The sequence below is a fragment of the Halyomorpha halys genome, unplaced genomic scaffold (assembly GCF_000696795.3).
Source record: "Halyomorpha halys isolate HHAL.00 unplaced genomic scaffold, Hhal_1.1 Scaffold813.1, whole genome shotgun sequence".
Lineage (NCBI taxonomy): Eukaryota > Metazoa > Arthropoda > Insecta > Hemiptera > Pentatomidae > Halyomorpha > Halyomorpha halys.
This window is the reverse complement of record NW_027113046.1, coordinates 129,753-151,952: the sequence shown is the minus strand read 5'-3', so window position 1 is coordinate 151,952 and position 22,200 is coordinate 129,753. Positions and strand designations below refer to the sequence as shown.

The 22,200-nt window shown below is 27.8% G+C and overlaps 3 protein-coding genes across 9 annotated transcripts in view; 2 read left to right on the top strand and 1 right to left on the bottom strand.

Annotated features, from left to right (window-relative positions):
• The window catches only part of EMC1 (ER membrane protein complex subunit 1), a 20,628-nt gene extending 18,240 nt beyond the window's left edge, over nucleotides 1-2,388 (top strand). For both annotated transcript variants that reach the window (XM_014429664.2, XM_014429665.3), the window contains one exon: nucleotides 1,106-2,388. In XM_014429664.2, coding sequence (XP_014285150.1) covers nucleotides 1,106-1,266 — 161 coding nt within the window. In that variant the 3' untranslated portion in view covers nucleotides 1,267-2,388. The remainder of the gene's footprint in view (nucleotides 1-1,105) is intronic.
• Nucleotides 2,389-6,130: 3,742 nt separating this feature from the next.
• Nucleotides 6,131-19,770, bottom strand: ari-1 (E3 ubiquitin-protein ligase ariadne-1). 2 transcript variants are annotated; one of them, XM_014429640.3, is made up of 11 exons: nucleotides 19,397-19,770; nucleotides 18,062-18,270; nucleotides 17,429-17,584; nucleotides 15,368-15,436; nucleotides 12,975-13,190; nucleotides 12,099-12,320; nucleotides 11,162-11,292; nucleotides 9,267-9,471; nucleotides 7,825-7,938; nucleotides 7,637-7,749; nucleotides 6,131-7,496 (listed from the first exon to the last, which is right to left on the bottom strand). In XM_014429640.3, the coding sequence occupies exons 1-11, from the start codon at nucleotides 19,416-19,418 to the stop codon at nucleotides 7,415-7,417; spliced, it is 1,539 nt and encodes a 512-aa protein (XP_014285126.1). In that variant the 5' UTR covers nucleotides 19,419-19,770; the 3' UTR covers nucleotides 6,131-7,414. The 2 variants fall into 2 exon arrangements, with proteins under 2 accessions (XP_014285126.1, XP_014285127.1); XM_014429641.3 differs by having other exon boundaries at nucleotides 15,368-15,424; nucleotides 19,397-19,769.
• LOC106686371 (serine/threonine-protein kinase ULK3) overlaps nucleotides 18,608-22,200 on the top strand; it is a 21,003-nt gene continuing 17,410 nt past the window's right edge. For 2 of the 5 annotated variants that reach the window (XR_002945106.2, XM_014429637.3), the window contains exons 1-4: nucleotides 18,608-18,814; nucleotides 19,040-19,188; nucleotides 21,001-21,212; nucleotides 21,550-21,770. Coding sequence is in view for 1 of the 5 variants with exons in the window: in XM_014429637.3 (XP_014285123.1) it covers nucleotides 18,710-18,814; nucleotides 19,040-19,188; nucleotides 21,001-21,212; nucleotides 21,550-21,770 (687 nt within the window). In the remaining 4 variants the exon portion in view is untranslated. Of the gene's footprint in view, nucleotides 18,815-19,039; nucleotides 19,189-21,000; nucleotides 21,213-21,549; nucleotides 21,771-22,200 lie in introns of those variants that run through there. The other 3 variants (XR_010844326.1, XR_010844328.1, XR_010844327.1) reach the window with 3 other exon arrangements.

The window sequence follows — 22,200 nt, the reverse complement described above, 5'->3', positions numbered from 1 at the left end:
ATAAATGGTCTCATTTGATTTAAATAATAAATAAAATAAATTCGGAAGGGAATACCTTTCTATAAAATCTATAGAAATTGCGCTATAACAAATGTTTTTTTCTAAATACTGTTTACTTCAAACTATATTTCATTTTTTATCCCCCATGGTCAGGTTTGAACTGGTGCTGCTGCAGTTCCGGGATTGCTAAAACTGACATAAACTTAATATAAATAACATGAAAGTATTACACTTTTCGTTGAATGGAATATGGTCCTGGTGTGATAAAAAAAAACTCAAATAGTAAATAATTATACTATTTTTATTGAGCCAACGTTTCGCCCCACGTTGCAGGGCTAAAAAAGATACAAACACTTGACATAGTTTCAAAAAAGAAAAAACATAAGTGGAAAATAACAGGGGTATAAAGTGAAAAGTAAAATGTAATAAGAAAAATTAAAGGTTGTAAATAGTATTATTTTTCACTTTATACCCCTATTATTTTCCGCTTATGTTTTTCTTTTTTGGAACTATGTCAAGTGTTTGTATCTTTTTTAGCCCTGACGAAGCCCTGCAACGTGGGGCGAAATGTTGGCTCAATAAAAATAGTATAATTATTTACTATTTGAGTTTTTTTTTACCGCACCCGGACCATATTCCATTCAACGAAAAGTGTAATACTTTCATGTTATTTATCTTAAGTTTCTGTCAGTTTTAGCAATCTCGGAACTGCAGCAGCACCAGTTCAAACCTGACCATGGGGGATTGGCTCTTATTTCCTGGCAATCCCATGGAATGAAAACTTGACCCTCCCACACTGGTTAGAATAGAGTGGTTATCTCTAGATAATTCCATCTTCCCTCTGTCAAAATTACTACTACTACCAAGAAGGGAGAAATAATAATAAGAAAATCAGATAAAAAATGAAATCTAGTTTGAAGTAAACAGTCATTATTTTTCTTGTGAACTTGAAGTAGAGTTAGGAAGCAGAGAAGTCTTGTGTTAATCAAGGAAGATTAAGATATTAGAAGAAATGCATCCAACTTTTACAGCAACAAATAGAAGAGGAAGAATTGTTGGAGAATATATTTCATTAAATGAGAATATCATTATCTTTTGGTTTCAGATTTATTTTACACAAGAGTGGCTCCTTCAAAAACTTTTGATGTCCTGAAAGATGATTTCGAATACTGGTTGATTACAGCCGTTTTAACCGGCCTCATTTCTGCTGCTTACATCACCAAGAAGCTTGCATCTCATAAAGCTCTCAAGCAGGCATGGAAATAAATTGACATTATTTTCATTATCATACAGAAAACTTTTTTTAAAAAAAGATTTCTGAATGAAGTAATGGAAAAATTTTTCTTTATACAAGTTTTTACAGTATAGCTCATACCTTTTTATTAATTACTGTGATTTTATCAACAAATAATTGTTTTAAAGTATCAAGGATAACAGTTTTTTTTTTAATGTTTGTTCATTGTTAAAATAATTTAATATAATTAAATAAAAAGTATTTATTCTTTTATAAATGTTGTAAATAGGTGTAAATCTATTTAGATTTAGGTTGTTATATATTTAATGTTCTTTGCATTTAAAACTTTAATTTTTTTTTCTTTGAGCTAACTAAAATAAATTTAAAGTAAAGTATGAATTTTTTTTTCATAAAAAAAATGTATTGAATAGTAATGGCTGATAGATGTATTTATTAATGAGTAAGATTAGTACTTAATATAATTGAAGTTAATACTGATTTTATATATTTTTTAAAAATCACTACTGAAAATAAAATTTCCTTATTTCCTCATACAGATTTAGTATGATTTTTGTATAATTATTACAGAATACATATCTTTCTAATATGTTATGTTTGTGTTTCATGATTTGTTTTTACTTCTTACTCTATTTATGAGCTGCCAATAATATATTATTATATTATATTAATGTAATACAATATTATATCTTGTGAGGATAGAAACAGAAAATTACTACAAGTCAGGAAATGGTCCAAATAAATGTAGTGAAAATATTTCACTTATTTCGACCAACTTGTTTTAACACACTGTAAAATATGTTGAAATCAACTTCTATGGTTTGTCCTCCAGAATATTTTTGTTTCATATTTTTCTTTCTATCGAAGTTAGTAAGAATAGTTCTGTTCCTAGATATTATCTAAATACTTTTAAAATTTAAAAAAATATATATGTTCTTATTTTTACATAAGATGTCATCACACTAAATAGTACAAGAAATAATTTTATCCTATAAAAAGTTAAAAAAAAAAATAGTTTTAATATTCCCTGCTTGTATGTACATGCCATAGCATGCAAAAATGATAAGATTTGACATGTAATATGGAATTGTAACTAGAAAAATAAAGACATTACCTTTCAGTAATTATACTGTTAATTATGCTTTACATAGTGTAAATGCACTATGTACACATTTCGTGTACATGTTTTTTGTTTATCTCTAGGACCCTAACAGCTCAACCTATAATTTTTTGGTAGTACTGAATTTTAATTTTGTAATAAAAAGTAAAATAAATTGTAATAAATGTATCATTGCAATCTTAGATAGTTTTAAAGTCATGGTTGCAGTGGTGGTCACCATTGCAGTGGCGGATGAAGATTATTGTAACGCAATAACTGAGAGACACTTTGGCCTCCATAAAATATTGGTGGAGCTAACACCTATGCTAACTTTATTTCTCATTCTTCAATGATTATGAAATGAGTATTCTTCAAGTATTATGAAATGAGTATTATTTCTATGAGTATTCTTCAATGATTATGAAATGAGTATTCTTCAATGATTATGAAATGAGTATTATTTCTATGAGTATTCTTCAATGATTATTATTTCTATGAGTATTCTTCAATGATTATGAAATGAGTATTATTTCTATGAGTATTCTTCAATGATTATGAAATGAGTATTCTTCAATGATTATGAAATGAGTATTATTTGTGTACCAAGGATTGGATTCTATGATTATATTTCCTAAACTTAAAGAAATAAATAAAATGAAATTGGTTTTTGATCAATCCCTTGACATAATGGTTTTCATTGATTAACTGTAATTACTTGATTCTTGTTTGAATTTAAGTATATTTTCAACATTTTAAGTGAAGAAATTAGTCTGTTGAAATGAAAGGTTTTAAGAAATACATGCACCAGGGTGACTAAAATCTACTTATCACAATTTTGATCAAGTTGTTTATTTAGTAAGATGCATTTTAATTTGTATATAATAATCTTCTCAATTTCTTGAGACTGGTACTTATTGTTTAAATAAATCAATTGGTATTCATGTTAAGTCTCAATACTATATATTTTTTTTTTAAAGTTTGTTTATATGATAGTTTTAAGTTGATCTAAAATTAGAAGTTAATTAATAAAAATTAATGAATTTGTGACAAAATATAGGGTAATTTGACTTGTAACTAATGACCTGGGCAGAATAACCTGCAAAACGTTTTTAAATAATTGAATGTGAGGTGTAAATTTATATTTAAGATTGTCCTTGATGGCGATATAATAATGAGAGTTGAGACTCAATATGGATACCAATTGATTTATTTAAACAAATGCATTTTTATGTTTTGCGAGACTTGACAATACATTTTTCTTTCTTTGAGATTTGGAATTGTAATCCTACATTACTAAATTTGGTTCATAAATATTTCAATTCATGTAATAAACAAAAAAGTAAAAGAAATTAAAAATTGTGGTAGCCTTGAGAATGGCCAACAGAAATGGCACTTCGGGAAATAAAATAATGCATTAAAATTGTATTAATAATAATCATGCGATTCCTCTAGCTTAAGGCAAAAAATATTAGTTCCAAAATAAAAATTAGAATAGAAAAGCAATTTTCTAAGTCTATTCTATCTGGAAAAAAATTTATATTGTAATGTGAGACATATTGAGAGTATGAGGACAGGAGCTCACTCAATCAGGCTGAGATTGCTAAGCTACTATTATAAATTATAACTATAAATAATAAATTAAATTATAAATACTATTGTTAAACTCCTATTAAACTAAAATTGACCAGCGTTGTCCCACTTCTGTTTCGTCTTATGTCATGAAATCAATTTATTCCAATATAAATTTTTTTTCTTGTGTAGTTTCACTTCAGAAACTTAATGAAAAGAAGTAATCTACCATCCTACATACCAAAATCATACTTCTGTCATATTGAGAAAGAGGGGCCCTTAACTGCTAAATCTTTTGGACTTTCCCTATATATTACAGGTGAGGTAAACTTTTACTGAGAACTGTAATAGCATATTTCTCAGTTCAACTTGAAATTACTCATGAACAACATGCTTAGTTTAAGTCAGCTATAACTAGTGAATGTCCACCTTCGTAGAAATATTAACTATAACCAGTGAAGGTCAACCTTCATTTATTTAATACATTAAATGTTCTAACGAATGTTAAAATATTTATAATTATGAATGTATAGCTGTTTATCACTTCGGATACCAATTAATTAGAGTAACCAGATAAAATCCTGGAATCGATGACAGTGTCTATTTAAAACCCTTATAAATCTTAATGTTAGTTCATAATATCTCTATATACCTGATCATAAAGGAAGCGAGCTAATTATCTATTATCAATTGTTGACTATATAACATGCCATGCGTAAAGAAGGTAATTTCCCCAAGCACAGCCTCTGCTAGCAAAGCATTTATTTGATGAACAGAATTCAACAATTTTTGCATAGATAAATTATTATAAATTTCAAATACTGTTCTTGCTATAATTACAACTTTATAGGTTTAAACATTTTAAACCGGTCAAAGCCGCTCAAGATGAGGAAAAATCTCCAATAAAAGGTGTTTATCAGCCACATTAGAAAAGATAATTTGAGTTTATTTTATTTTTTAATAATAACATCCATTAACCATCCTTACCAACAAGTAATAACAGTATGATGAGGTTAGATACAAGGTTTATAAGTTGAGATGAGTACTCCTTACATAAAAGATATCAAATCTATTTAACTCCACATTTCAAAGTCAACCCTATTTCCCAATGTATTTGTGGATAAAATTAAACTCGAATATATAAGACTATAACTCTTATAAACTCAGTAAGTGAAAACTTGAAGGATTAGAAGAACCTAATTTCTTGGTGAAATGATGCCTGTTTGTTTATATTGACTGGTCACTGGACGTGTCCTCTTAATATGTGTTTCTTATATTTTTAAACTTTCAATGAGCAAGCAAGTTTTTTTTTATCCTTATATCTAGAAAACTCAGTAACTCGAAAATTCAATAAATAAACCTTCCTTCAACTTGAGCTTATCTACTTTTGACTGTACATCACATTCAAATAGTACTGAATAAAGAATCTCAAAAAAACATCGAAAACATCATCCATTAAGTTGTTTTAAACAATTCAATAGTTTCACTGTAGTTATCATATACATTTTACCTAAATTCATTCGATTTATATATAGTAGTGCTGTGAGAAAAAAAAAAAAAATTTTTGGTTATAGGTAGAACACTATCTCTAAATATTTATTTTTTATAAAATAGAAATAGACGTTTTTTAAGGATTTGTGAGCACTTCCACGAGTCCAAAGTGATATTAATCAATAAACAGTTATAAGAGTAATATTAATAGAGCTTAAGACCTTGCAGTTTTTAGACAGGCTGTAACCACTACACCAGAGATAATCTTAACAAAATAAAAAGAAATAAATTGAATATCAGTTAGTACAAAACAGTTTACTAAATTTTACATTTTCCAATTGAAAAGAAAAAACTAATAATCATACACTGAGATATCAAAATGGGACATAAGGGAAAGGGATAGTTTGAGGGTAAAATCCATATTTTAATAAATAAAAGAAAACTTTAAATAAAAGCCAATTTTTTTTTTTTTCGAATTGAAAAACGTTTTAAAAATATTATTTCAAATTCTTAGAACAATAAACAAAGCATGTAATGGAGAATATGTAACAAATATTAGAGGAACAAGGTGGACCTAACATAAATTAGATATATAATTTTATTAAGTTATAAAACCAAACCATCCATCCTCATATGTTCAGGCATATAAAATTTTTATTTTTTCCAAAATTAAAATATCTACACATGACTAGTAAAGTAAACAAGAATAATAATCTTAATAGGAAAAAATATGCAATTGGTTTTTATTTTATAAGTATATACACATCTTTCATATAATACAATTACATAGACAATAAAAAAATTGTCTACAGAAAAATCACAACATATAAACCCTTACATACATACGATATATGTATGCAGAAACAAACTCACGAACAATGAACAACAGGTGTATACATTGTACAGTGATATATAAAAGTGTATATACATATATCACACACAGATGAATACATGTTGGTATGCGAATGTGTGCAAAAAAAAACAATAAAAAAATCTCAGAGAGTGGTAACTTTAAAATCTGAATCTACTTGCTTTTCTTTTTTCCATTTCTTTAATCTTTACTAAGTGCAGTTAGGTGCTAATTCAAAACAAAAAGAGAGTTATCATATTTGCAGTTCAGTGACAGAAAAAAACAATGTCGTGTTATAGGCCTATTACAATAGAGTAAAGCATTTTTTTAAGGAGAGAAAACAAAAGCCAAAAAGCGATAAGTGTAGAGCTAATTTGGAAAAGAAATCGCCCGCATTGAAATCATCAACTCTGAGATAAACCACTAAAGATATTTATATTATTTAAGATACTATAATAAAAAGGAAATTAACAATTCTATATCAGCGATGCAATTTTTTTTTCTTCATTTTTCATGAATAAAATTTCTTCTCTACAACATAATTATATAACCTTAAATATATATGTATACATAAATATGTACAATTTCTGATAGTCAAAAATCAATGATAAAATATAATACAGTTGACAGTGTATATATTACGTTTCGCTCTCAATTTCATATGTATCAAAAAAATAAATTAAAAAAGAATAAGAATATCTCGCCTTTACAATACCCATTACAATACCCAAAAATCATAAAAAATATTAAGTATTCGAAAACAAATTTAATAAATTAGGAACCAAACAAAACTGATTTTCGAAAATGAGAATAGAATCTATGAATTTAGATTTATGATAAGAATTTGAAAGATTTTTATGTTAAATTAAAAAAAAGTCCATAATTCACCTTAGCGATATTCTAATAAATAAATTGATAACATCTATTCATATATATTAGACACACTTTCCTACAATGTCAAATATATATGTATTTGTTAGTCCTTATATAAATATATACTTTTCAATTGTTCTGTACACTTTCAACTTCATCCCTAAATATGTATATATACATATACATTTATCTTATTCATCCTAGAATCGTGCCTCACTTCAGTTGATGCACTAATGTTATATCACACATTTATTTTGTTAGTTTTTCTCTTCTTTTATCACTATTCCGTATATTCCCACCATTCTTTTTCATATCCTTCGTGAACATGTTCTAGAAGAACTTTCCGTCTACTTTCGCAATACCTGGAATTACAGAATAATTCAAATATAAAAACAAATCAGTTTTTTTGTTTAACATAATAAGTGATAAGTAAAGTATAGTTCAACAAAAAAATGTTATTTGAAATAATACAAGATATTTTATATTAAATAAAAATACTAACCTATACTTGTCTTGAACTTTTTGTTTTATATCTGCTAAATTTTCAGAAGTGATATCTCTTTCAAGATATTCTGAAAGGGTTTCAGTAGCACTTTCTAGATCTTTCTGATTATCCTGCAAAATTTTTTGTCACTCACTGAAACGACTGTTAAATAAAACATAAAAAATTAATTTGAAAAAAAAATTTACCTCAAATAACACTGATTGATTGTTTTTTCTAAGATAATATGCAAATACATATGTATACATTAGAGTTTGCCTGCATTGACAAAGAATATCAACAGCACGCTTCAGAAATTGTACCTGAGGGAAAACAGAAATAGTCAAAAAACAGAAAAAAATATGGCAATATTAACTTAAAAGAACAATGAGCCTAAGTAAACCCAGAGGTCCTATTCATATCCCACCAATCAGAGTTAACAGCATCTTTCACTCTTTTCAGCCCTACTAAAACATAGATGAAAGATTGTTAGCACTATCTTTCTATCTAAATCTCAGACTTCCACTAATCTGATATAAACCATCGGTTATAGCAGTTTAAAATTATAAAAATTCCTTTATTATTTAATATAACTTTAAGTAGCCAAATAGTGACTTAAACTAAGGATAGAATCCCACTAGGAAAATTTTTACACTGTAATAGGAGAGTAGAAACTTAGAGCAGTTTAACAATTTCGGCAGTGCCAGTCCGATTGGTGAGCTCATGCAATCTTCTATTACAATATGAAAATTTTCCTCAGAATTGAATTAAGTAAATAAATGTTCTTTTCTAATTATTATTATTCTGGAACTAATATTTTATGCCTTAACATAAAAGAGAGAAGGGCCATTAATAGTAAAATTTTAATATGTTATTCCATTAAATTTTTCTAACAAGTTCAGTTCCAACCAGTGTTTTCTGAAGATATAGGGTCTTTTGAACACACCTCTAACAGACAGACTCGGTGACCGTGTACATTTTAAAGTGTTCAGCTCAGACAAGGTCTTTTCAATATGTTCACTCCTGATTGACACAGCTTAAGGCTATTACAGTTAAGTAGATGAAAGTCACTTAAGCTGGCTACAAAACATGGAATACAGAGGATCATCAACTGACTTTATGGATATGGCCCTCTACACACAATAAGAGGAAAGATGAACCAGGTTTCATCAATACCATCTTTTCCTGTCTCGAGCAGTTCTGTTTCTGGACCAAATGGATCTAGGGTAGATGGCAGGTCCCTCGGTTCAATGCAGCCAATATGAGTTGTTCCAAGGTTGCAGCAACCATTATTGTTCTAGATGAGTGGATGTTTTTAAATGAAAATAGAATGTAAAAAACAGAATTTTTAAATGAAAAGAGATCAGTGTGGACCAAGCGGTGAATACATGATAGAGTGATCATACATAAAGCTTTTATAATATATGAGGGAAAGCAATGTGTTGTGTTTGATAGAATATAAAAATTAGAAACAATATACAGAGCTGAAGATGTGTTTAGACTGTGATTGGTGGTATCGATAACAAACCTTAGGGTTTGATAAGTCTTTTATTAATTATTAATTTTACAAGAAGATTATTTCAAAGAAATATCTACAATAACAATAACATTACAACTTAACAGATTGAAATTGTTGATATTTAAAACTCACCTCAATCCAAGACATATTGTGCTGTTGCATCTCTTCCATTTTCTCTTTAACAGAGGCATATAATTTATGTTCAAACTTAAGAGACTGCATGTGATTCATGTACCTATTGCAATAGAAAAGATAACGCTGCAGTGCTGCACGAGATTTTTCTTGTGCATCACGTGCAGCTTTGGCCTCTTCTTCATCATATCTGTTGCAATTATACCTAATAAAGAACAAAACATAAAACAATCATAACAAATATAATAAATTAACAATATACAACCGATCCTCAATAACTCAAGTTTTTTCAGCATACCTCGGGATACACCTGGAATAGAACAATGAGAAAATAATTAAAAAATAATTCTTTTAATTTTTTTTTTTTTTGAGAGAGAGAGAAGAGAAGAGAAAAGTACAACAGAAAAAGAGAAAAATATAACCTCTTCAAGATGAACAAATATAGAAAAAAAAGACAGAAAGCTGTTTTAATGACTATTGACCGCTTTTTCAAGTAATTACCAATTGAAGAGTAACTATAGCAACTATCTACAGGACATAACTATTCAAAAACTAAAACTGCTGAGTCACAACAAAGCTGAGCTCCTGATCCAGCAAAATTAGTACATACTGTTTGAATTGACAATTAATTAAACTCATTAAATTTTAACAGTTAAGTTAACAACCTCAGAAACACAAAGTGGACTAAGACAAGTGGCAAGGTATCAATTTGGCAATTTCCTCGTCATTTTCAGCTTATTATTAAATATATATTAGAAATCATAGGTTTATTTGTATTATTAACATAAGATTTATGTTATACATGATAACATAAATCTTATGTTATTAGATTGTAAAAAAATTTCTGAAAATTTAAAAAAATCATTATATACAATACAATCTTAATTTTTTATTTTTTTACCTGAAAATGTTTGGTAATCCAACAAGCTTGCAATGTCTAAGGGAAGAACATTTTGATTATACATAGAAGGATAAAAGGTGAAGTGGAGGGAGCAGGTTGTTCTGGAACCACTAAAGGCCAATTACTGCTTAACAATAATCTATAATGGTTATCATGTTTTCTCAATAAAACAAATTTAGTTATACATTAATTCAACTTTAATTTGGAGGGTTTAAATATCACTCACATTAGTCCAGAATATTTCGGTCTGAAAACTTGTTGGATTACCAAGATAGTACTGAATTTTGAATAAAATCTCTGTTAAAATTAATTATTAAGGTAACCACTAAAAAACTTAAACTAAGAAGCTAACAAATATCTACTACTCAAAATATTTTTAACCAACCATGCACTACTTAGAATTACAGTTTGTCATACCCGTGTAACTTGAGTTATTGAGGATTGACCATACTGTAATTTTATAAATCATCTTATATATATACATTTATATAAAATGATTGATGTTAGGTAAATATAAAGATGGTCATGGCTGCATTCGAGGAGAAACAAAAAATAGTGCTCAACCATTTATTTATTTCCGTTTCAACGGACAATGTTCTTTTTCAGAACTAATGTGATAAGTAGAGATGTCAACAGGGAATATGTCCTCTACACTTATCACATCAGGCATTGAATAAATAGTTCAGAACTATTAGTTGTTTCTCCTCGACCGCAGCCCTGACCATCTCCTTCATTTTACATCATAAAAAATTTATAACTGCATAATTTAACAAAAGAATTTTTTAGCATAGAAAGCATCTTTTGGACCTAATTTTACGCTGGTCATGATTCAGTCCTTAATCCTTGACAAAGGTTCTTAAGTACACCAGAACTGAAAATATCTTAATTGCGTCAAAAGTAAGATTTTTTTTTTTAAACTTAGTTTAAAAAAAAAAATAAGGATACATTAGTTGTAACATTTTTAGATGGAGCTGTTCATTTATTAACATCTTACCAAGAAGATCCATGAGGTTCCCAGGGTCCAAGACATACCCAGCAAAAATCTGCTTTGCAATTCTGATTTTTACAGACCATATGATTACATCCTCCATCCTTCTCTATGGTTACGTTGCACTTGGGACATTCCTATAAAATAGAAAATAAACAAACTATAATCTAAATAAATATATAAAATTCCTATGTTATTTATACAGGTGAAATTTAATATATCTTTAATAAGGAACAAACTGAAGCACCCAGTATTGTTTGAGCTTTATACAGAGTGAAACGGCCTCTGGTGGGGTTCGGAATTAAAAAATCTTAGGACAGTAGTCTTTACTTAACATTTTTCTACCTAGGAGAAAACAACATTTCAGCGAAGATGAGGTTTATAGCTACTTGCCTGAGCCTGAAGCAAATATTTTTTTCAGAATTAAAAATACTTATGGATGATTGCGTAAATTTGGTCCAGCCACAGGAAGATTGAAAAAAATCATCTTTATAAAAAATGTAACTTGATCACTTTTATTAAAACCCGACAATGAAATAAAATAAAAAAATTTCCAAGCAAATACAGTTTACTTAGTAATACATTATCTTTTAAAAAAAAAAAACTGCACATCGAAAATTAGACACAATCACATTACTTTCCTTAGTATGAGGAACAATATATACAATACTAAGTAGGGAAAGTAATTACCAATTCAGTTTAAAAAGTTATAATGGAATTATCTGGAGAGGAAATGGACAAAATAAACAAAACACTGTATTAATAATTAATAAACATGTATTAATTGTTTGTTCAAAAACCAATTATCCAGCAGCTATATTAAATATAAATATCTCTGCAAATACTTAATTTAAACATAAAAACATAATAATAATTTAACAGTACTTAATCAATACAAAAGCAATGTAGTTCTTTAATTATGTCAATTCTTAAAATGAATTACCTTAGTATTGGCTGCAATCCAATTAGAAGTTTCGGAGTCATCATCACATTTTTTGATCCATCTTTTTAAGAGATGGCACTTGACTGGATCGTGCCAAGCTTCGCCACAAGCAAAGCAAAATGTATGTAAACATTTACAAACGACCGGTCTTGCTTCAACGTAAGACACCTTTATAGCATTATTGCAATCAGGAGACGGGCACCAGCGTAAGAGCCTATTACACTAAAATATTAACAAATAAATCATATTATATCATACTTATGGAAGAATTTATAAGATAATTGTTCAATCCTTGGACATAATCAATAAATAAACACACATAATAAAACCTTGATTTGAAAGGAAATAAATAAATGAGATACTATTCCGTTTCACAGATTATTAGGAAGGTTAGTCTTTTTAACTTTTAATCTCTACCATGAGAAAACATTACTAATCAACAGTACCAACAGCTGTTTTCTGATAGGTACTGATGAAGTACATGCATGATTTTTATTTACACCATTCTGCATGAATTACAAAACATTTGGGTGAAAACTTCTCTAGGTAAAAAGTTTTCTACGATCATCAGTTCAAAAAATGTTTTAAGTTGAGATATCAGAACAGTGATCTGGCATGAAGTCAAATCATACAGGATACATGACATCAATTATTCTTTATTCTACACGGAAAAACAAATTGATTGGTATATAATACCTATTTTAACTTCAAAAAATGGCTAAAGATAAAACTATATTACTTGAACTATGTCTAATGTAACCTAAAAAAGATTTTCAAGCCTCTAACAATTATAGCTGTGAAGAGTTGACTAAAATAAATAGAAATATTTAGAATTTACATGAATTAATAATAATGAAAATAAATAAATAAACAAACCTCAACAAAACTGTTAGTAATAAGGTGTTGGTATTTCAGCCTAACTTTAGAATCCCTAACTAGTCGCATGACGGTGGCATCATCAACAAGTATGTCACATCCGTGAGCAGCACATGCTATTGTCTGTCCAACACCTTCTTCCATTATTTTTGTAGTTAAATATTCTCCCCAGCATGATGTACAAAACCTATGCCCACATTCGAGCCCAGTCATCATCTGTAATGTAATTAGTGGATTAATGTTTTATATAAAATGAATTGACTTTTTGTTGAATAAAAATGTTTCATGCCATGTAGCTAATGAAGATTTTATCAGGCTATTGAATACTATTGGGATTGAATTTTATTAATCATTACCAGATGGTTTTCATTCACAATAAAATAAACAAAATTTTAACCTGTTCTGGCAACGATCCAGTGTAAGATTTCTAAATCTCAAATCTCAGCAAGCATAGCAAACAGAAAAATACTGAAATGATACACCTAAAGCAATAAAAGATCACTACAAACTGTGATAAAAGTGAATGCTATATTAGAACTTCATGATTGATATTAACATGTAACCATTATTTTCAATCATGTATCAAGATAAAAAAGGATGAACCATGCAAAAAGATCGCCATTAGCTGAGATCCAACAAAAACAATCGAATCTAACTGCTTCTCAATAAAATTATCCGGAATAGAGATAAGTAATAAACAAGTCCTGCATTTTTATGCAATCGCATATTTTGTTTGCATGCTTTTTTAATACACTGATCAAAAATCTTTATGAATCAGTGCAAGAAGAAGCAATGAACCAAGTTTAAGTTTGCATACATGACAATATATGCATATCTGGAGTATTAGACCGTCCCCAATCAAGCATCACTTAATAGAAAAAAATATTTATTATGAGACAACATTTCGCACCACTTTGCATGGTTTCATCAGGGCTTTTGAAAGAAAAGTGTCTCATGTTATGTTTTTTAATGTTTAGTTCATTGGTCGTAGTAATTATTAATGTATTATATGGTTTGTGCAAAAAAAAAAAAGTTTAAAATAATTTTTAATCCCTTCTCTTATTTCTTTCTTTAATCAGAACCATTTGTAAGCATATAAGTACATTTAATTGTCTTATTGCATTTTTGAAGGTTTCACAGCTCAGTATTCCATATTTTTTTACAGCTTATTTTACAGTTTTTTTATTGCATATTATGTGGTATATTCTGTTGTTTTTTTTTACTGCATAAAAAACCAGACCTTGGTAATAACATTATGAGAAGGTTACATTTCTGGAGTGAGCCTAAGGTGGCTTAGGGCTGTTAAGGCAAGAATCACCCAAGCATTCTCAATTAAAAAGTATTGATAGTTTAAATCCAGCCTGGGAAAGGAGAGGGTTGAAATTAATTTTGTGGAGAACCTATAGAATGAATCTCAACCTTCTGGCTCTGGCTAGAATAGATTGGTTATCTATAAGATAAACCAATCCTTCTTACCTTATTTGAAGTGCATAAATTGTAAAATTGTAAAAGTTTTATAAAAATAATAATTAAAATAAATGATCAATTTTCGAAAGGTAGGTAAAATCATGTAATCCACTGGCGTTAGTAAATTTCAAATAATAAGTTGGAAAAATAATTTCAAAGAAAATTATTTTCAATCTCGATGGTTCAAAATAAGTTTAGTAACTGTTAAAATAAACACAAAATAAATTGAAAAGAAAATCTATGTTAGAGTGTAGAGTCAATAGAGATAGGTTTCACTAATGAAGAAGGATGTAATATAACAAAAAATTCGAAAAAATACATCAACAGAAGCCAGAAATCTGTGTTAATTACTAATAAATTGTTTTAAATATGGTGCAGGAACACCACCCAGTTAGTATATTTTGTACAACTTCTATGGGGAATGTTATAAATTCAATATTTTCTACGACCCTGTTGAAGAAAAAAAGATAAACAAAAAGACAGTTGACCTTAAAAAGGAACAGAGAATAACCCATTTCACCACTAACAACATAAGCATTCAATAACAAATGTTTGAAAAATAATGGTTAACCAGCTCTCAAATCATAAGTTTGAGATATTTAAAAAAAATTATTACAGAACAATAAAAAAAATAGAGAATATTATTTTAAAAATTAAGAAAAACGAGGAGTTAGTTTAGAAGAATAACACTTTTTTTCTAATAATCCAATCTAAAATATATAGCTAATGAAACAACTAGGATGAACAAATAAATCAGTTTCTTAAATGCAGTATTAAAGTAACTTAATATGAAATGAAACACTATACTTATAGTTGAAAGCCCTAATCTATCGGTTTTACATTCAGTAATCTCAAAAAACCATGATATTAAAAAAAAAAGGAAAAAAATAACAAATAATAAAACAATTAAAAACATTACTACTTACAGGTCCTGGGAGAACCGTGTAGCATATTTCACATTCTTCAGTTCCAGAACTTGATTGCTGTTTGCGGTACTGAAAAATGTACAAACACTCAGTTCTTTAAAATACAGTTCAAACTACACAAATTTATTCATGAATAAAATATAATGCAATAAAGAAAAAAGAATATATAAAAAAAAATTTAAAATTAATTTTTTATTTAATAAGTTACCTGCTCATTGACAAAGATACATTATGGATCTTTAAATAAATACATTTATTTTTGATTAACACTTTTATTACAAAATGATGTAAGTTATTATTCAGGTTAATTACTTCAGACAATCTTAGCTTATATCTGATAAATAGCTTTCGGTGTCCAGAAACATATATGTATCTATTTAAGAAATTTAGAAATAAATTATTCTATACAGCTATACTATAATATTCAACTATAAGTTTATATATTCGGCAAACAAATTAATAATACAAACTTATACCTTTAATTTTTTCTTTATTTTACAGTACATCATTTATTAGAACAAATCTTCATTTCCTATTAATTACTATTTTTTTTAAATTAAAAATTTATCAATACAATATTATAATTGTACTAAGATAATTTTAACATATTCTGATTTTTATATTACTATATGATATAACTTACTTACAGGAGAGACATCCTTACTGAAAACCATATGTTCAATATCTTCTGCCAGGTAAAAAATCTTGCTTCATGCAATATTTTCCATTTCTCAGAGGTTCATGACATGGCTTGATAATGTAGCAATTAATTTTAGAATTTGGTCTTTATGTGCTCTTATGGTTGTATAAATGTGTTTTTAAATTGATAGATATCATAATAATGAAATAAACCTCCACCATAGACTAAAAACTTAAGTAACCATCAGCCCCAGCAATCGTCGCAATAGATTGCACTGAAGATTCTTAAAGAGGCTCAGTAGTGTACGGTGTTCGGAAAGGATATCTCTCCTTCCATAAGTGAATTGAATTAAATAGTAACATGAAAATCTGATTATATATAAAATTATCATAGAATCACATGGTAATAATGTGACAATAATAATAAACTGACAATGAATAAATATTTTAATAAATGAGGTCCTATAAAACAGAGAAAAACTTAAAGCTATTAGTTTGTAATTTAATTAGTAATTAATTTAATCTTAAATGGAGATGAATATGTTGACGGACAAAGCTAATCAACTGGATTAAAAGCTAATAAAAAATTATTAATAACTCTTTGAAATAATTAACTTGCATAGTAAGTTAAATTTAAAACACTCTACCTACATAAAAATAATAATAATAAATAAAACTAATTAAGGGAAAAGTGTAAAATCAAAGATAACAATGTATAATGCATTACAAACTCACTGAAATTTCAATTTGGCTATGAAAACCCCATTTCCCCAAAACAAATATTTAAATGTACAAGACTTATCCTAAATAGAAAAGAAAAAAATTGAAATCATTAATCTTTACCATTTTAAATTCAAACTATAAGTTTATTTTATTAAATAGATTATATGTTGAAAAATATATTATACAACCACATTTAACAAAACAATAAATGTTAAAAACAAGACTGAAGCTAAATTAGGTAAATTTGCATTGTCTAAAATCAAATTTTTAAACTATATCATGTGAAAACTTTGACATAAATGGATATAAGCAATAATCTGTTCTTAGTAACTACAATAATCAAATCGCAGAAAATCTTAAAATACTAAAGGTCTAAAACATTCCTTGAGTTATAATTACAACTTTTTAAACAATTGCAGGGAAGAATAAGACATGTTTTATAGAATAAAATTGACTGAAAATAAAAAGGAATGAATACAAAATTTACCTTATATATTAATAAATCAAGAAAAATCAAAGAAGAACTGACACAATGACTAAGATGTTAACACACTAATTACTTTGATCATAAACTTTATGTTTATAAATATTACTATAAATTGGAAAACTATTCTAGAATTATATTAATATTAAACAAATCCGGAGTTCAATTAGTTAGCAAAAACCACTAAACAAGAATAAAACAGTTAGAACCATTACCTTAGGTCTAGCTACAATTGCTGGTTTCGTGAAAGGATTTACTACACGAGCTTCTGCAAAAAGTTGTTCTTGATTCCCATCATAAAATCTTTCCATCAACTTTTCCTTATCCCATTTGAAGTGATTAAGTAAAATTCGGGTCGTGGTAGCAGGTATCTATGAAAAGTAGAACCTTCATAAGTTGTAAATTAAAGAAAATACTGGAAGATGGAGATATCTATTACAATGGGAAATAGAAACATTGCTGAAGTGGACTTAATTAACTATTTCAGTAAATACACATCAATACAGAATTAAAATTATGACAACTAAAAAAGGAAACTACTTTTTCAACATAAAATAATTGCTTTTGATATGTATTAATCCAGAAATTATTTATTGTATATTGGTATAAACACTTATTCAGCCAAACCAATCATTAACTGGGAACCTACTGAGGATATCAAAAATTTGATGAATTAGGTGCTAAGAGGATGCAATAACTTGAGGAAAATTAACATTAAATTGAAAGTTTCAAAAATGACAAAGGTGATAAACACAAAGTAACCTTGATAGAACAAAGTATAAATAGTGTACAGGAGTAAAATGGCTTGGATCTTCTAACCTCATTCAAGGGCATTTAAAATACATTACCTCTACAACTGTATTAACTTCTTTAATACAGTCTACCATATGCTGAACAATTTCTTCTGTTGAAAGAACTTCAAATGGGTAATCATCTATGTCAGGTTGTCTCTCTCTTGCACTGTTTCCAACGTCCATCGCAAAATCTACATCGTCTCCACTAGATTCGTTTCCTGAGTCGACTTCATCATACAAAGTCTCCTCCTCCGAATCCATAACTTAAAATTTCAAAAAAACAAGAATTCGTTAATACAGAGCTTCGGTATCTCACGAGAAACCCCTTAAATTCCCATTAATTTAGAAATTACACCTAAATAACACTACTGGCACCTGCCATATAAACTGCCCTTACTAACAACACGTGACGTCATCAGCAGAATTGCAAGAAACTGGGAACATAATATTCAAAAGGGTAAAAAATTATTTACGTTATTCCTAGAGTGTATGAAAATGTAATATTAGTATAAGGTAAAAAATTATTTTAATTTAATAAAACATTTTTAAAATCTTTACACAGAAAAGTCTTTATGATAACGTTGTTTATCACGGAGGCACCCTTATCAAAATTTTGAATTAAAAGTTTACATGACTACTACAATGCATAAGTATTTTGCAGCTTTATATTTTCTCACTTAATTGAAGAGCAGTTTATTAAAAATGGCAAAGGCGAACCCCACCAAAACGATAGTCCTAAGTGACTATCATTCTACTGGTTTGATTGGGAAAGGTAGTTTTTCTGAGGTTTATGAAGGTATTCATAAGGTAAAATTTCTAAGTTAACTTGTTTTATTATCAAATTAAAGATAAATTATAATTTTGTGAATAAGAAATGTACAGTCATTATTTTAATAATGTTGTTATTCCTAATGATTTGTTTACTAAATGCTTTATGATGGAGTGATCCACATTATTAGAAAATACTACAAGAAGATCAGATCATTATTATTCATCCCATTTATCCAAATTTCGTTATTTTAATTGTGTTAGGTATCAGGAGAGAAGGTTGCCATAAAAGTAATTAGTAAAAAAAATCTTACTAAAGGAAAAGTGGACGATATTGTATCGGAAATTGAAATCATGAAGTTATTGAATCACCCAAATATTGTTAGAATGTTGGAATTCAAATGGGATGACAAGTGAGTTTATATTGTTACTATCAGTCAAGCAATTTATCTGATTATAGTTTATTTATTAAGGTAGTACTGGTCGGATAAAGTTTTAGGGTTATATTCTTTATTGGCACTGTTTACTTTATCATTCTTGAATAAGTCTGACATTTATTAGTCTTGTTCTAATCAATTTTTAATTTGTTAAAATTTAAATGAGATTATTATATTACATTACCATCTTCGTAGCGCCTCTTCATAACTTGGTTTCACTTCGATAATACATTCGGTTTTTATTGACCGTTTAGAATCCGTTATGCAAATTGAAATCATGTAGATAGTTTTATATAAAGTATATTTATTCAGTTGACTTATTTCGAGAGGTTGAGAGGATAATTTTTATCTCTTTTTCTTTAATCATATCCAACACTACCAAAAGCTTAACATTCAATTGTTATTAATTTCCAAGGCTAAACAAACATATAGCTTTAATTTAATCTTCTGTCCTATTAATGAAACCATTCACAAATAAATCTATTTTTGTGCTTTATCAATAGACAGCTGAGATTTAATATAAGTGTACATAGTATATTGTGACACTGTAGATTTTGAGTTAATGTTAAAGCATCTGATCATTTCATGCATTTGTTATTTCTTTAGAAATTGATACTATTATCTTAATAGCATCAGTATTATTAACTGTTGTTGAAAATAGTTTTACTTTCAAATTTAGTAAATTATATAAATCCAAACAGCTCTTTAAAACTTCGCGCACTAAAGGATAGTTTAGAATATTAATGAATAGATTTATATGTACTTTAAATAAAGCTTGTTATGAAAGTTTTATTTTTGTCCATACTTTCTTACTTTTTATAAATTAAATTAATTTACTGTTTGATGTCTAATCTAAAATACACACATCCTTTTCTAAATATATAATCACACATGTTCCTTTATTAAAATTAATTGAAAAATAAAAATTAGTATGTATGACTGTCTGCATTTATGTTATAGATATTAAAATACATATGTACTCATTTGGCTTACTATAAATGTTGGTTTTGGAAATATAGTAATCAGAAGTAAAATAAATAATTCATTGCAACTGTTTACAATTTATTTCTAAAAAGATGATTCATTATCTTATATCAACCTACAGCAAGTACTAATTAATGAAAAAAAAAATAAATACATAAAAAAATTACACAAATTTATTTAATTTTATTGTAAAATATAATTTGTACCATTGCTTTTAGCCTACTTCCTATGGATTGGTGATTAATGAATTCTATTTCTATAACATTCATTCTAAAGAAATTTTCCAACTGAAATTTTTAATTTTATTAGATTGAAATTCATTCTAGCTGAAGATAAACAATGAAGGTGGCGAAAAAAGAAATATATGGAAATAAATTTTAAAAAGATGGGATTTAATGCTTTAAAAGTTCCTCCTCTAATATATACTATATTTTTACATAAATTTATGTATGGTTTTCTCATTAAACCACTAAGTAGAAAAACGTGTTTGTAATAGCAATTCATCTTCTTTCCTGTTAGCTGTCAGGAATATGAATTATTGTCAAGTACTTAACACAATACCCTTTATAGGGTTTTAATGGTGCATTTCCTTTTAATAAGAGGGAAAGGTTTTTGTACTATAAATAAATTTAAGTTCACAGGTCACCTGTATTAAGTAGTACATTCCAGAAGAATTGTTAAGAAGTTTATTAATTTTTTGTTTAGATGTTCACTGGTTTTTGTAAAGCTCAAAACAATTCCAATTTTTTGTGCTTATGTTTATAAGCATAATCATAAACTATTGAATGTTTCACATAATTTTAGGAATGTTTACTTAGTGCTTGAATATTGTGAAGGTGGAAATTTATCGGAGTATATAAGAAGACTTATTAGACTTCCTGAGAACATTTGTAAAAGAGCTATACAGCAACTTGCAATGGGATTAGCATACCTTCGTTTGAAAGAAATCTGCCACATGGATCTCAAACCGAAAAACCTCCTCATAAAGTACAAACCCTTCACTTTGAAAATTGCTGGTATGCATCTTTTTTGCATTAAATTTGTTTAAGTGATATATTAATATCATTGGATACTGGTTGACAGTTGAGATAGATAACTGGCCATGATCCGCTTAAGTAATGATTACAATTTTTTTTTTTATAAACAATTTGCCATAGAACACAGATAGCCATATTAAATTAACAATTTTTAACAAAATTCAAAGAAGTGTAGCCTCAAATTTGATCTATATTTAATTATTTTATCTACGTAAATTTTAAAACCACTAAAATAAAATATTGCTAAAAATAACAGACTGAAGTTATTATTATCATTCTTTGTTTGAGGAAATCAATCCTATTTCTTTATATTTAGATTTTGGACTGTCTCAGTATCTTTCTGAGAGAGCTTATACAGAAAATGTTAGAGGTTCTCCCCTGTATATGGCACCTGAAATCATTTTAAAGAAAAAATACAACTATAAAGTCGATCTCTGGTCTGTGGGAGTAATTCTGTACGAATGCATTTATGGAAAAGCTCCTTTGAAAACTTTAAAAGCTATCACAGAGGCCATGGCTCAAGAAATTCCGATAGAGGTAAATTTTATGCATTTATAAAGTTCATTGATCTATATAATTTTTTCTATTTAATTTTCCCAAACAGAACTCAAACCCTTAAAAACAAAATAAAGGAAAAAATAACATATTTATTTTCGACTGGTAGAGCATTATACCTAAAATGATTTTAGAAAAAAAACCTTGCAGACATGTTACTGATTTATTTTTAATTTAAAGTGTTATGATCATATTTAAGTTATGGATGTAGGACACGCACATCATTGTATTGTTTTCTTTAGTTTGCCATGTTGAACTACTTTACAGTATTCATCAAGGAGAGAATAAAATATCAAAGATCGAATTAGTAGATTCTTATAGTCAATTAATTATAAAATACAAACATGTTATGGAAGGTTAAAAAAATGTTGGAGAAGGAAGAAAAAAAAATAAGACTTTCAAAAGGTATTTC